The sequence below is a fragment of the Marmota monax genome, unplaced genomic scaffold (genome assembly GCF_021218885.2).
Source record: "Marmota monax isolate L192 unplaced genomic scaffold, Marmota_monax_Labrador192_F-V1.1 WCK01_AAM20220418_F8-fsc00243, whole genome shotgun sequence".
Lineage (NCBI taxonomy): Eukaryota > Metazoa > Chordata > Mammalia > Rodentia > Sciuridae > Marmota > Marmota monax.
Genome location: NW_026694604.1, coordinates 1,414,021 through 1,427,054, shown reverse-complemented (window position 1 = coordinate 1,427,054; position 13,034 = coordinate 1,414,021). Strand labels below are relative to the sequence as shown.

The window sequence follows — 13,034 nt, the reverse complement described above, 5'->3', positions numbered from 1 at the left end:
CCCAAAAAGAAAAGAGAAAATTCAGGCTGTCTATCACTGAAGTAGAACATTATACAACAAGGTGAAGTCACGTTCATCGGAGCTTCCCATCCATTGTTCTTAGTTTCTTTTGTGTGTGGCTTGATTTCAGATTCCAAATGTGTTTGATTTTTTTTGGTGGGCGGGGGGTACTGAGGATTGAACTCAGGGGCACTCAACCACTGAGCCACATCCTCAGCCCTATTTTGTATTTTATTTAGAGACAGGGTCTCACTGAGTTGTTTAGCACCTTGCCATTGCTGAGGCTGGCTTTGAACTTGCGATCCTCCTTCCTCAGCCTTCCAAGCCACTGGGATTACAGGCATGTGCTTGCTGGGTTGTGTTTTTCTTGAGATACAAACTCTGTTGCTTCAAAGTAGTCACAGGTTCTTTGTCAAGTCTCTATATGCCTGTTTCTCTGAGATTATAGTTGCTTCTTCAGAGGATGAAAAACTGTAGTCTTTGGGAGGAATTTGTAACACCTCCCACCCCTTCCTTCTCTCTCCAGCTCCCTGGGTCAGCTCCTGGACCCATTCTATAAGCAAGTGGAGGGTAGTGGTAGGCAGGTGTGGCGCAGTGCAGCCCCTTGCAGTTGGCTGTCTCCCCACAGTTGCTAGTGGGACAGATTCTCTTTGGAAGTTTTTCAGGACAGAAAAGGCTGAAGTAACCTCCCGAGAGAGGTTTTAGGCCCCTCCCTCCATTCCTTCCTTACTGCTTCCTGTGGCTGTGCTGCCAGGTGGTGGGGTTGGGGGCTCTTGACCTTGCTGGGTGTGGGGGCTGGTGCTTGTCGGGGGCTGGGGTCCTTGTATGAGTCTGCAAAGAAAAGCCTACCCAATTGACTTTGCTTGCTAAACAATTTTTAAGAAGTTATTTTTTTCTGTCTTAAAGAGATTTGGAAAATAATTAAGTATAAAGTAGTAAACAAAATTTACTTAGTATTCAGAGGGAAGAAAGGTAATGATTGTTAAATTCTACTTCTGTGATATATATAATACATGTATGTATATGTATGTGCATATATAATGTATGTGTATATAGAATCCACACATTCTCTATTTGTGTACATAAGACCCACAACACTGTAGAATCTAGGTTATATATTGTTTTCTTAAGATCATGGAACATAGGCATTTTCCATTTAGCATTAAGTACATTCTAAATATTTTCCCATGCTATTAAAAAACTTGAAGAATGTGTATGATATTTCATTGTGTTGTCATACAATCATTTATTTAACTAGTTCACTATTGCCAGTCATTTAGATCTGGTCTGTGGGGAAAAAAATCAGGACTGTGGCTGCAGTGGTCAGTGTGACGAAGTTGCTCAGGTGGGTCAATGTGGGTCTGGGTATCCCAGACTAAAAATGTACTCTCAATTATCTGGCCAACTGATGCTTTTTGGGATGCCACTCACCCTTGGGCTGTCAGGATTGTACTGTAGGCCAGGTGAGGACTAGTTAGAGAAAGCAAATGAATTTCTTATTGTGTGTGGAGTACTTTTAAATGACAGTCTCTCTTTCTCTTTCCCTTCCCTCCCTCTCTCTGCCATGGTCGCTCCACAGGGCAGTGAACGGCTTTGACCCAGCTCCTCCTCCTCCTGGTCTGGGCTCTTCGCGCCCCTCTTCAGCTCCGGGTATGCTGCCTCTCAGTGTGTGAGTGCCCGGCCTCCAGGTGGGGGCTCCTGCCCTCCTCCAACAGCCCAGGACACCCACGCCTCACCCCTTGGTGCCTGGGCCCAGCCCTGTGCCCTTCCATCTGCCTCCCCATGGCTGGCAGAGGGCAGGCTGCATGTAGTGGCGGCTGCTGGGCCCTGCCCAGCCCCAGGACTCTGCGTGATATCAATACTGGCTATTTTTTCCTTCTCGCCGTAGTGCCGTTGGTTTCACATGATTGCACTTTTGTGGGTCACAAGGTGATACATACGTGTATTACTTGGTTACTGGATGCAGAAGTATCATTCATCACACCTGCCTCATAGCCCCCACTCTGCTGTACTGATAGGATTTAGTTGTGTTTAGGACATTGCAGATCTTCTAGAAGTTTTTCCCCAAATCAGGTTTACATGTGCCCTCTCCTGAGCTCCCACCCATGCATCTTCAGTGCTCATGATCATGTGTCCCCCAACTTCATCCCCACAGTTTGAACTGTTTCTGGCAGAGTCAGGAAGGTCACTGAATTAGGGAAACATTGTCTATACCTTCTGATTTTATGTAAGCAGTTACCATTCCATAGTCTTGCCTCCAAAGCAGCAAGATGCCCTCTGAGTGGCAGGTGGCAGGAACCTCCAGGCCTGGGCACTCACAGGGCTGAGCTTCCATGCTGCTGCGTCGTCCATGTGCCTCAGAGGTGGGTGGCAACTTCCTCACCAGCTTTCTGGTCCTTCAGTTAAATGCCATCTTCAGAACATTTTTGTTTTATCCTCTGAGGGTCCGTCCAGTTGCATTGGGAAGGATTGAGTGGCCTGATTCCGGGGGCTGGCTGGTGCCAGTTCCTGGTGGCAGACTGACCAAAAGTGGTTGTCCCTGTGCATCCTTTGGTTACTCTCATGCTGCATTTACTGTTTACATTTGTTTTATTGTACATAGGTTTGTAAACATTATTGCCTAAGATATTTGTATATAACTTGGGCTTTGTAGCTTTTATTTATTCAGAACTCATATGGCATGTTAATGACTTATGATGGTGTCCTTCTCTGGGGCAGCTGTATAGGATCATCATGTGGCTAAAAAAAAAGAAAAAAAAAAAAAAGAAAATACTTCCCCTCAAAAAAAAAAATCTTTTAATGTGGAAACAATAAATTTCACAAAAAAAAAAAAAAAAAAAGGATTGAGGTTGCTTTATTGGGTTCCTGCCATCCCATGAGAGAGAGCTGGAGTGTACAAAGGCCAAGTTCAAGTGTCTCTTTTGCTCTGATATGTGATGTGCAGATGAACAGCAGCTGTGGAGTACACAAAGAAGATTCAGGTGGCCTTGGGAGATGTGCAGGGAACAGGCGTGCTCATGACAATTCTTTGTGCTGGTTACCAGCTCTATTTGATTTCCAGGGGCAGCCCAAGAATGTCCCAGGCCCCATGTGAAAATCTGGGGGAAGATTCAGGACTTTGAGGGATGGGGCTTGCCAGGTCATGGAGTAACTAACTGGGATCGGTCCAGGAGCTGGTCCTCCAGCTGTGCGGCCTTATGACAAATGTTTTGGGATTACAAGTTGCTTGGATCTGGACTTGTCTCCTGTTATTCTCAGGTTAGTGCTAGCAAGTGAGAGAAGGTGCTAGATGTGTGGTTCCAAGTACAAGGCAACATGCCAAGAAACGTGTAAACTGGGGGTATGTGTGAATACGTCAGGTTTTGAACACTGCTACCTTACAGCAGCATATACAAATGGCATACTTCATAGTTTTAAAACTATAAGTGAATGAAAAGTCAAAGTCCTAAGTGAGTAAGAAGTGTTAAGTAGGATACATATTCAAATATTTTTGCTGTCAAGGAATGTCTGTCATTCACTGTTGCTGGAAATTTTGTCATAAGCTGACTCACCTAAAGGCATTTGCAGTGGTGTGTGCTGTGCCCAGCTCTGCTGGTAGAGCAGAAGGAAAGAAAACTCCAAGTCTCTTATTGCTTTTTTGTTCTTGCTGTAACAGGGATTCAACCAGGGGTGCTTCTACCACTGAGCTCCCTAGTCCTTTTTACTTTTTATTTTGAGATAGGGTCTTGCTAAGTTGCCCCAACTGGCCTTAAACTTGTAATCCTCAGGCCTTAGCCTTCAGAGTCATCGGAATTGTAGGTGTTTGCCATTGATGTGCAGTAGCTCCCAGCTTCTTGCCCAAGTATCATTGGAAGGATTGGATTAGATCGGTGGTTTCGGCATATAGCAGACGTCTTTGTTCATGTAGGAATCCTAAATCTGAAACCTATCAAGCAGAGCTACTCTGGTTTAAGCAAGGATGAGATTTGGAAACCTGAGTCATCATCCCTGGATTCCCAGTGTTTTCTCAGTTCCTTAGCAGCTGCATACCTCTGGGTTCATCTCACCCAGACTGTTCTTTCAATTGTTGATCAGTTGGTTGATGGCTGGGGATGGGCCCCATGTATTCACCAGTCCAAAAGACCACTGGCTATATCCGTGAAAGAGTAGTAGTATGATGTTAGACTTAATTCTAGTCCCTTTGGGAGTAGACCCTCACTTGTTTTTTTTTTTTTTTTTTCTCATGACTGTAGTAGCCCTTTGCATATGGCCCTGTAAGGAAACTGTTTGGCTCTGTAAGCCTCATCCATTTTTTTAGATGATTTTGTTCAATATTTTGCTTTGTACTTTTTCACATAGAGCATTTGCAACTTGGTGTGAATGTTGCTACTCACTGTTTGCCTTTTTAGCTAAAGATCTCCTCTGAATGGATTTCTTCCTAGGGCTGCCCATTGCCTGGCTGTCAGGAATGAGCCCCCTCCACGCTGGGTCCACGTGATCTTCTCACCTGGAAGCAGCTGATCTTCCGGATGGCAAAGCACAGCCTCTTGCCTCCAGATGTTTTTACTTCACCACCAGTCCCATCCCTCGCTCCTGAAACATCTTCCTGGATGAGAGTAGGAGCCAGTGTTCCTCTTCCTTTCAGCCCAGAGTGGCCAGAAACTCTACTAACTCATTTCATAGTCCAGAGTCCCTGTGAGGCATGGGAGAGCCATGTGGAAGTGGCCGAGCCCAGCAGGATAGTTATTTTTTCCTCAGTTTGCAGAAGGGACAGTGTGCCCAGAGAGTTGGCCTTCCTGGAACTCACACAGCTAGCTCAGAGCAAAGCCAAGATGGGAAAGAGGCCAGTGTCTTTTTCCACTATGCCTTTCCAAACTTGAGTCTTTGCTGGCCTTAGCTTCTGTGGTCTGCCTTTTCCCTCAGGAGGTGAGTAGGTTTTGAAGGCTTGGAAATGATGAGCTGTGCGGCCAGCACAGCTGTGCAGCAGGAGGAATCCAGTTCCCCCAGCCCTCCCTCCCTCCATGTCCCGCTCTTGCTGGACTGTTCACTCTGCCTCTCTCAGAAGCTGTTTCAGAGCTGCCATTAGCATCTCCTGAGAGCTGGGATGGAGGCCAGCACATTTGGGAAAATGGGAGAAGGTGTCCTGGGAGAGAGCCACAGCTTTAGGGAGCACCCTATACCTACCTCACCCTCTCCTCCCTGAATAAAACTGAGGAACCTGCCTGGCTGCTGGAGGGAACATGGGCAAGTGTTGGGATGGGCTGAGCAGTCAGTTGATTTCACTGTTGGAAGACACCAAGATAAGCCCTTTCACATTCAAGTTTTTCCTTCATGGTTGTTTTTCTCTGTTTTCCCCAAAGGTTAAGACAAATTTTTAAAGCCAAGCCAAGCCAAAAAAAAAAAAAAAAAGTGATTCTTTTCTAAAAATGAGTAGAGGAGAGCAATCATCTTTGAAAGTCACTTTCCTGTGACTTTAAGCACCTTATATGAAAAATTGTCCCATGATTATTAAAAATGTAACTTATGGGAATATAGTAGTCTTTTTTTGAATTTTAAGGAAAAAACACTAATGGAGTAAATATGAATGTAACAGATTTCCTTTATAAGTGTACATGTGAAGAGGCAAAATTGAAACTGAACAAATCTTTTTTTTAGATATATATAATTTTTAGTTGTCGATGGACCTTCATTTTATTTATTTATATGTGGTGCTCAGAATTGAGCCCAGTGCCTCACACATGCTAGGCAAACGCTCTACCACTGAGCCACAACCCCAGCCCCTGAACAAATCTTAATAGTGCTTGCATTGGGGATCAAATGGGGTTCGTGTTGCGGGGGGTTTTGATTCGAGGTCCTTTTGTTCATTTACATCTACAGGAATTCTGTTAGAGTGTCCTGTCAGCTCTTTAGGAAGCCTCCCCCGAGGGACACATATTACACACTGAACTTGAACTTTTCCATTTATGGGGTGTTTTCTGATCAGGTGTCAGTTTCTTGTCTCCATGACACAGTATGGAGATGCTGCCTGGACCATGGTTTGCGGGTGGAGGCCTGGCAGAGGGCAGTGGGTTCACTTGTGCTGGCTGGTCAGCCTGGGCTGTAGGTTTTCTGGACATGGTTGAGGAAACAGATGAGTGATGTCTTAATGACACTCAGCCCTGCTGCTTCCTGTAGTAGAGGATGGAGCTAAGAAACACTTGCTTTGGTTCCAAAAAAAAAAAAAAATGTGATTGATTTAACTAGGAAAAAAACTGTTAATCCCATTGTCAACTGGAATGTAGAAGAGGTGGACTTTCGTGTCACTGGTTTCTTTGCTATTCTGTATGTCTGGAATCATTCTAACAATGTGATAAGCTATGAAAACTACTTTTCATACTCTGTGATGGTAAGAACAAATCATACAAGTTTCAATGGCTGTAATACAGTGTTGGTTGGTAGGGAATGGTCAGGATGAGCCCCTGAAAACGTGCAGCCATTGCTTACACACAAGACTGAAAATGACCAATGGAGAAGGACACAAACAGGAACATGCTTATGACAACTTTATTAGGGGAGAAAAATTGAAATGCAAAGGATGCAGATGGCTTACTCTGTGGCTTCTAAATTTTTTACTTTAAGTTGCTCAGATTAATTTTTGAAAAATTGGCCGAATACTGATTTTCATCCATTGTCCTTCTGTGATGAAGAGTTCAAGGTTTTCGAGCAGTAGCAACACAAGGCAGTAGCTCCCTGATTGCCCAGTGACCAGCTCAGTCATACCTGGAGAAATGTTAGAAGCTTCCCGGGGCTGGGGTTGTAGCTCAGTGGTGGAACCCTTGCCTAACACATGTGAAGCACTGAGATTGATCCTCAGCATCACATAAAAGAATAAAAGAATGAATGAATAAATAAATAAAGGTATTGAGTTCATCTACACCTTAAAAAAATATAGTAATAGAAAAGGAGGAGGAGGAGGAACAGCTGCTGCTTTCCAGGTCCCCGAGTCCTGGCCTTGAAGGAGAGTATTATGTATTTCATAGAATCTCAGACACCAGGGCTTAGAAGACACACCTATATTTTGCGAACCACTAAGAAAAATGTTCCAATTAGAACTATGAAAATGCTTATCATTTGTACTTTTTTTTTTTTGTGTGTGTGTGTAGTTGTAGGTGGACAGCATGCCTTTATTTGTGTATTTTTGTATGTGGTGCTAAGGATCGAACCCAGTGCCTCCCACGTGTAAGGCAAGTGCTCTGCCACTGAGCTATAGCCCCAGCCCTGTACTTCTTTTTTAAAGATTTTTTTTTTGGTAGTGGTAGATGGACAGAATGCCTTTATTTTAATGTGGTGCTAAGGATCGAACCCAGTGCCTCACACATGCCAGGAGAGTGTGCTATCGCTGAGCCCCAGCCCCAGCCCACCATTTATACTTCTTATAAATTTATTAGCTTTTAAACTTCTTCAGATTTCTATCTTATCACACTTAATTCATATACAAAAAGAAAAAGGCGAGATTCATAAAATATCACCTTCTGAGTCCAACATTCTGAACTACTTTATTTTTTTGAACTACTATTTGACCCATTGTTTTCATTACTTGTTTCCCCAAGCAGTGCTGCCCTGTGTGTTGTGCTGAGTGTTGGTGATATAGCATTCTTGAAAAGTGTGTTCCACTGTTGGCTCCAGAATTTTCCTCTAAGCTACTGATAAGCATTCTGCAAGTTTTGGTGCTGGGCTATATTGATGTTACCAGAAGTCAGGTGATAGCCACATTCCAACTGCCACCTGCTGACAGTGATTGTGAGATGCATGAGATCCGGGGTATTTTATAATCTGCACAGTACAATATGATGGAGCAGGCAGCACCCTGCTTGATTTCCCCCAGACCCAGTGTCACATTAAATCTTAAATAAGGCTTCATGACATCCAGTCAGTTGGAATGGAGCCCATGATTGGGCTACTTTGAAAAACTGAACAGATCCCACTGCTGTAATGAATCAGACATGAATTTCCTGTCTCAGTAGGAGTCGAAGGACATGCTTACACTTTTTGCATATGGTACATACGCACTGCAACTGTAGGATGACGCCAGCTCTGAAAATGTAATCATCAGGTAACTATGCCCTTTTGATAGTTTCATGTTAGATTTCTGACAAGAACAAGACACTGCATGTTTGGTGGATTCCCAAATGATGGGAATGGACTGGACTGCGAGGTCTGGTGCTGACTTCTGCAGCAGGACATTTTAAAAATCAGTCAAGATTTGGAAAAGCTCTTGGTTCACATTACCCCAGAAAGGTGGGGAGGGACTTCATTGTATCCCTCTTAGAGTGATAAGGCAGTCTGCAGAGAGGACCTCCCCTCAGGTCTCCAGAACTAGAGAAAGAGGAGCTATGCCTCTCCTTTCTCCTTTCCAGAGTCCATTCTGTGGCCAGTTCTGGCTTTTGGGTTTTGAGAGGGTAGGAAGGGGGTGGTTTTGAAAGCTTTCTCCACTAGTCTTTTTTTTTTTTTAAATATATTTTTAGTTGTCAATGGACCTTTATTTATCGATATGTAGTGCCGAGAATCAAATCCAGTGCCTCACACATGCTAGGCAAGCGCTCTTCCACTGAGCTCTAACCTCAGCCCTCCATCAGTCTTGACAGGGACAGGTCTATTCCTGGCAACACTGGCTTAGGGAAAAGGGGCTGTGGGACCGTCATACCCAGCGCCACAGGAGGGCTGGCCAGAACAACTTGGCTTTATGGCCCATAGTTCATTTTAATTGGGGTTGCCAGGGATGGGGAAAATTGGTGACAGGAAGAACTTATGGTGGGCTATAGAGACTTTAGAGACTTCAGAGTTTTTCAAGTGTTATCAAGCCAGCAGGCTAGAGATAGGTGTTAGCTCTACCAGAGTAGTTTAAATAATCCCCAGAACCATTAAAAACACACACACACATAAAAACAAAAAACAAACAAACAAAAAAAAAACAGTGCCTATGACATAGCAAAGATGGAGCATTTAGTTTGCATGAAGCTTTGAGGTAAAGCTCCAGCATGGTTTCATCCCACCTAAACCTCTTGTTGGGTTCCTCCTCTTGGTGACCTGTGCTACTTGGTGAAAGGTGGTCAGCCTCTTAAGACTTGCTAGCACTCTCAAGAGTCCACCTTCCTTGTGCCCTAATGCTTGGGAGAGGTGTTATGAACTATCTTTCTTAGACCATGAATTTACTTTTAATGAAGAAAGGTTCCTTCTAGTTAGCATCTTTGTGGCATCTGGAACTGGAATCAGTCCATGGAGAGTGTTTCTTCTGGTGGGCTGATGTGGAGAGTCAAGCCAGCCAGCAGGAAAGAATTCTTTGAGACAAACAATTCCCATAAGTCCATGAACTTCTGGACTAATTTATTGGATGTGGGTGAGAGAAGGTAGCTGCAACACTGGAACTCCAAATACTTTTGCGAACAAAAGGGAGCACTTTTGACCTCCTCATGTCCTCACTGTTGCTAAGAAGCTTAGACATGCACCTCTTACCAGGTTGATGTGTGGGCTTACACTTGACTAATAGCCAAGACTATTATGGAGCAAGAAATCTTATTTGGCCAGGTGTGGCGGTACATGCCTGTAATACTAGTGGCTCAGGAGGCTGAGGCAGGATTGTGAGTTCAAAGCCAGCCTCAGCAATGTAGTGAGGCCCTAAGCACCCCAGGAAGACCCTGACTTTAAATTAAAAAAAGGGCTGGAGATGTGGCTCAGGTGGTTACGTGCTCCCGAGTTCAATCCCTGGTGCCCAAAACCCCCAAAAACCTATCTGCCTGCCTGGGATTTCTCTCCAACTTTAGCTACTTGAATCCACTCCCAAAGTGCTTTCAGTGTATATCCTGTCTGAAGATGCAACCTGAAACTTCTTGGACCTCTTAAAGTACTCTAATCCAGTGATTACCTTCTTTGGTTGATGACCCAAACCATCCTGAATTGCTTCCTCGGCAGAAGGGTCTCCAGCCCCACCTTCGGGTGTCCTTTCCCTCCCTAACTATCCACACAACAGCAGGTCACTGGTGACAACAGGACTTAAGAGCCAGGACTGCCTGGAGATGTAGCATACCATTGAGTAATTTCTGGGAGAGGAAAGATCCAGTGGACCTTGTACCATCTTTTAAGTCTGTGTAGCTAACCCCTTTCCAGTCAAGTCACAGATGGGATATTGAGAACAGAAGGTGAGAAAACAGGTTCCATGTTCACATGATTATTCTTCTTTATTGAGGTCTGTTTATTCTCAACGGGTGCTTTTTCCTCCAAGTAAATAAGCAGGCGTAAGTATCTATAATGAATAAATTTATTGTCTTACAAAAATCATTGTCTAGAAATATGGGAATACAAGAAAAGATATTTGCAGTCAGGTGTCTGGTGGTCAACAGCCAGTACAGTTCATACAGGGGGAAACCAAAGATTCCAAACCCATGTGACAAATTCTTCCTAACAGATGTTAAAGCTTTCAACCCAAAAGGTTTGTGTTTTCAAGCACATTGCAGAGGATCAAGGATTTATAATTAACACTGATTTGTTGTCACTGAATGTTTATAATACCACTTTGACTAGAGAGGTACATGATATGAAGCACAGTCAAAACTTAATACATTAAATTGTTATAGAGGCAAATAATATATTTAACATTGTCTTAGTACTGTAGTGTCTAAGGCACTTTCTGTAATGTCAGTTTGCTTAACTATCAACCAAAAACAGAATGCTAAGTGTTCACTGTAACACTGTCCAAAACGAAGGGAAAAGGAAAAATGAAGAAGGATTCACACCCAGGGCATGTCAACATTCAGGCAGGTGGCATCTGTTCTCGAGGTCCTCAAAACCTCATTGACAAACTTGTAACAAGCCTCGGACACAAAACCAATATTCCCATTTTGGGCTCAAAGCAGCGGCTGAATTTGAAGTCAGCACAAGGGCCTGGCTGGCGAGGGAGGGCCTTCTGCTAGCTCCTTTGGGGGCCATGGCAGCTTGTTCCTGAAGTGAAGGGGGCACTGGCCAAGCCAGATGCTTCAGGAGACCATCTGGAAGTCACTGGATGGCTGTCACCTGAGGCCTCCGCTGTGTCGTGGCCACCACCCTCTTTATGCACAGACCAGCCCTGGCAGGACAGTTCACATGAGTAGATGCAGGGACACCACCAACTTGAGGGGCAGAGCCACCCCGTGGGAGATGGGTATGGTAACCCCAAATGGATGCGGCTTCCCCCAATCCAACCCACCCCTCCTAATCTTTCCGAAGCCCCTTTCACAGTTTGCTCACTGAAATAGTGATCATTATTTGAAGAAAATGAGATACGAGTGCGGTTTAGGTTCCACAATGTTCTAAGACTGGATGCGGCCGAGGAGTCAGGGCCACATGAACACAGAACTAAGTTACCTGTCTGTCTGACAAGAGAGCATGCAGAGCGACTGAGCAACGACCACGGGGCTGCCCCGGACCCAGCGACTGGCAACGAAGGGTCTGGAGTTTGCTTTAAAAAGGGTTCTTTTCTTAACATGTATTATAAAATGGTCTCTTGATGAATATATGGAAAATAGATGCAACGATGAAACAATCTGTTTAATGTGTGTGTCTTGTGTATGTATATATATAAAAAGGGGAGCAATTGTACCTAATCTGAAGCGGGATACAGTCTGTGTAGGCGGAAAGCCTTAAGACACAGTTGATCTTTCCATAAGGAATTCCATAGCTTGCTGATTCCTCACTCTGTAGGATGCCCTGGGCAGGCTGGCGCCGGGGAGTTCCTGCCTGTCCCACTGGATTGCCTCCTCTGGCTTCCTGTGCCTCTACTCGGATGGTGGCGGCTGTGTCTCATTAACATCACTGGTCTTACTTTCTGTGTCATCGTCTGACAGCTCCAGGGAAGCTCCTTCAATGTGCAGCTGACGCCGGCCAGATCGGCTTGAGGAAAAACTGATTGGGCCGCCCCGCCTGGGAAAAGAGAAAGCAGATGCACATGGGCAGATGCATAAGAACATGCGACCGTCACGGTGATCCACCCTCAGCAATGCTGAGTCTTGTCCTTGGGACACATGGCCTTGTGGGAGATGGGTACCACTGGGAGAGGCTTTGTGCTTGTCCAACCTACTGTCCCCGCTCAGGGGCACCCTGGCAACACACAGTGTACATGAAACAGTCCTCAGAGACCTGGGAATGGTCTGGTTCAATGTAAGATTGATGGAAATGGTGAGAAAGATGGATTAAAGCAAACTCTACCTGCTAACCAACATTTTTGATAAAAGGGCCAGATAACAAAAATCTTTTTAACAAATCCTTAAAAATGTAAAAACTAGGTCAGGGGTGGTGGCACATATCTATAATCTGAGCATTTGGGAGGCTGAGGCAGGAGGATTCCAAGTTTGAGGCCAGCTTCAGCAACTTAGACCAGTCTTAATGTAAAAAGGACTGGAGATGTAGCTCAGTGGTAAAGTGCTTTTGGGGTTCAGTCAGTACCTGCCTCTCCCCACACTCAACCAAAAAAAAAAAAAAAAAAACCCAACACAATCCTGTAAAACCATTCTTGGCAGCAGGGCAGGAGTCAAATGTGCTCATAGGCCAGTTGCTGACTCCTTGGCTTTTCCTAGGGAGCAAGCTGAACTCCAGCTGTCCCACACACTGTCCTCGCACTGGCACAGAGGAGGAACACACTGAGGGCCGACTGTGCCGGTTCCTATGGGGAGCTCCTGCTCTGCTTCTGAATGGAGACCGGGACCGCTTATGGATGGGGTTGTCTGGACATGAGCAGACAAGTGACCTAGCTCTCCAGCCTTGTGGTATGTTGCTTCAGTCCACTAGCCGTGACAAAGAATGAGTGGATCTATCTCTCTTTTCTCTTTCCCATGTACTATGTGATGGTCAGAATCTTTTTTCTTTTTTTTTGGGGGGGGTGGGGGGTACCGGGAATTGAACTCGGGGGCACTCAACTACTGAGCCACCTCCCCAGCCCTATTTTGTATTTTATTTAGAGACAGGGTCTCACTGAGTTGCTTAGCACTTTGCCATTGCTGGGTCTGGCTTTGAACTCATGATCCTCCTGTCTCAGTCTCCCAAAGCTG

The 13,034-nt window shown here is 44.9% G+C and overlaps 2 protein-coding genes across 9 annotated transcripts in view; one reads left to right on the top strand and one right to left on the bottom strand.

The window, feature by feature from the left end:
* Ndel1 (nudE neurodevelopment protein 1 like 1) overlaps positions 1 to 11,537 on the top strand; it is a 61,756-nt gene extending 50,219 nt beyond the window's left edge. For all 4 annotated transcript variants that reach the window (XM_046422162.2, XM_046422160.2, XM_046422161.2 and 1 more), the window contains exon 9: positions 1,580 to 11,537. In XM_046422162.2, the coding sequence (XP_046278118.1) occupies positions 1,580 to 1,673 (94 nt within the window). In that variant the 3' untranslated portion in view covers positions 1,674 to 11,537. The remainder of the gene's footprint in view (positions 1 to 1,579) is intronic.
* The window catches only part of Myh10 (myosin heavy chain 10), a 136,490-nt gene continuing 133,711 nt past the window's right edge, over positions 10,256 to 13,034 (bottom strand). For all 5 annotated transcript variants that reach the window (XM_058572038.1, XM_058572039.1, XM_058572037.1 and 2 more), the window contains one exon: positions 10,256 to 11,910. In XM_058572038.1, the coding sequence (XP_058428021.1) occupies positions 11,766 to 11,910 (145 nt within the window). In that variant the 3' untranslated portion in view covers positions 10,256 to 11,765. The remainder of the gene's footprint in view (positions 11,911 to 13,034) is intronic.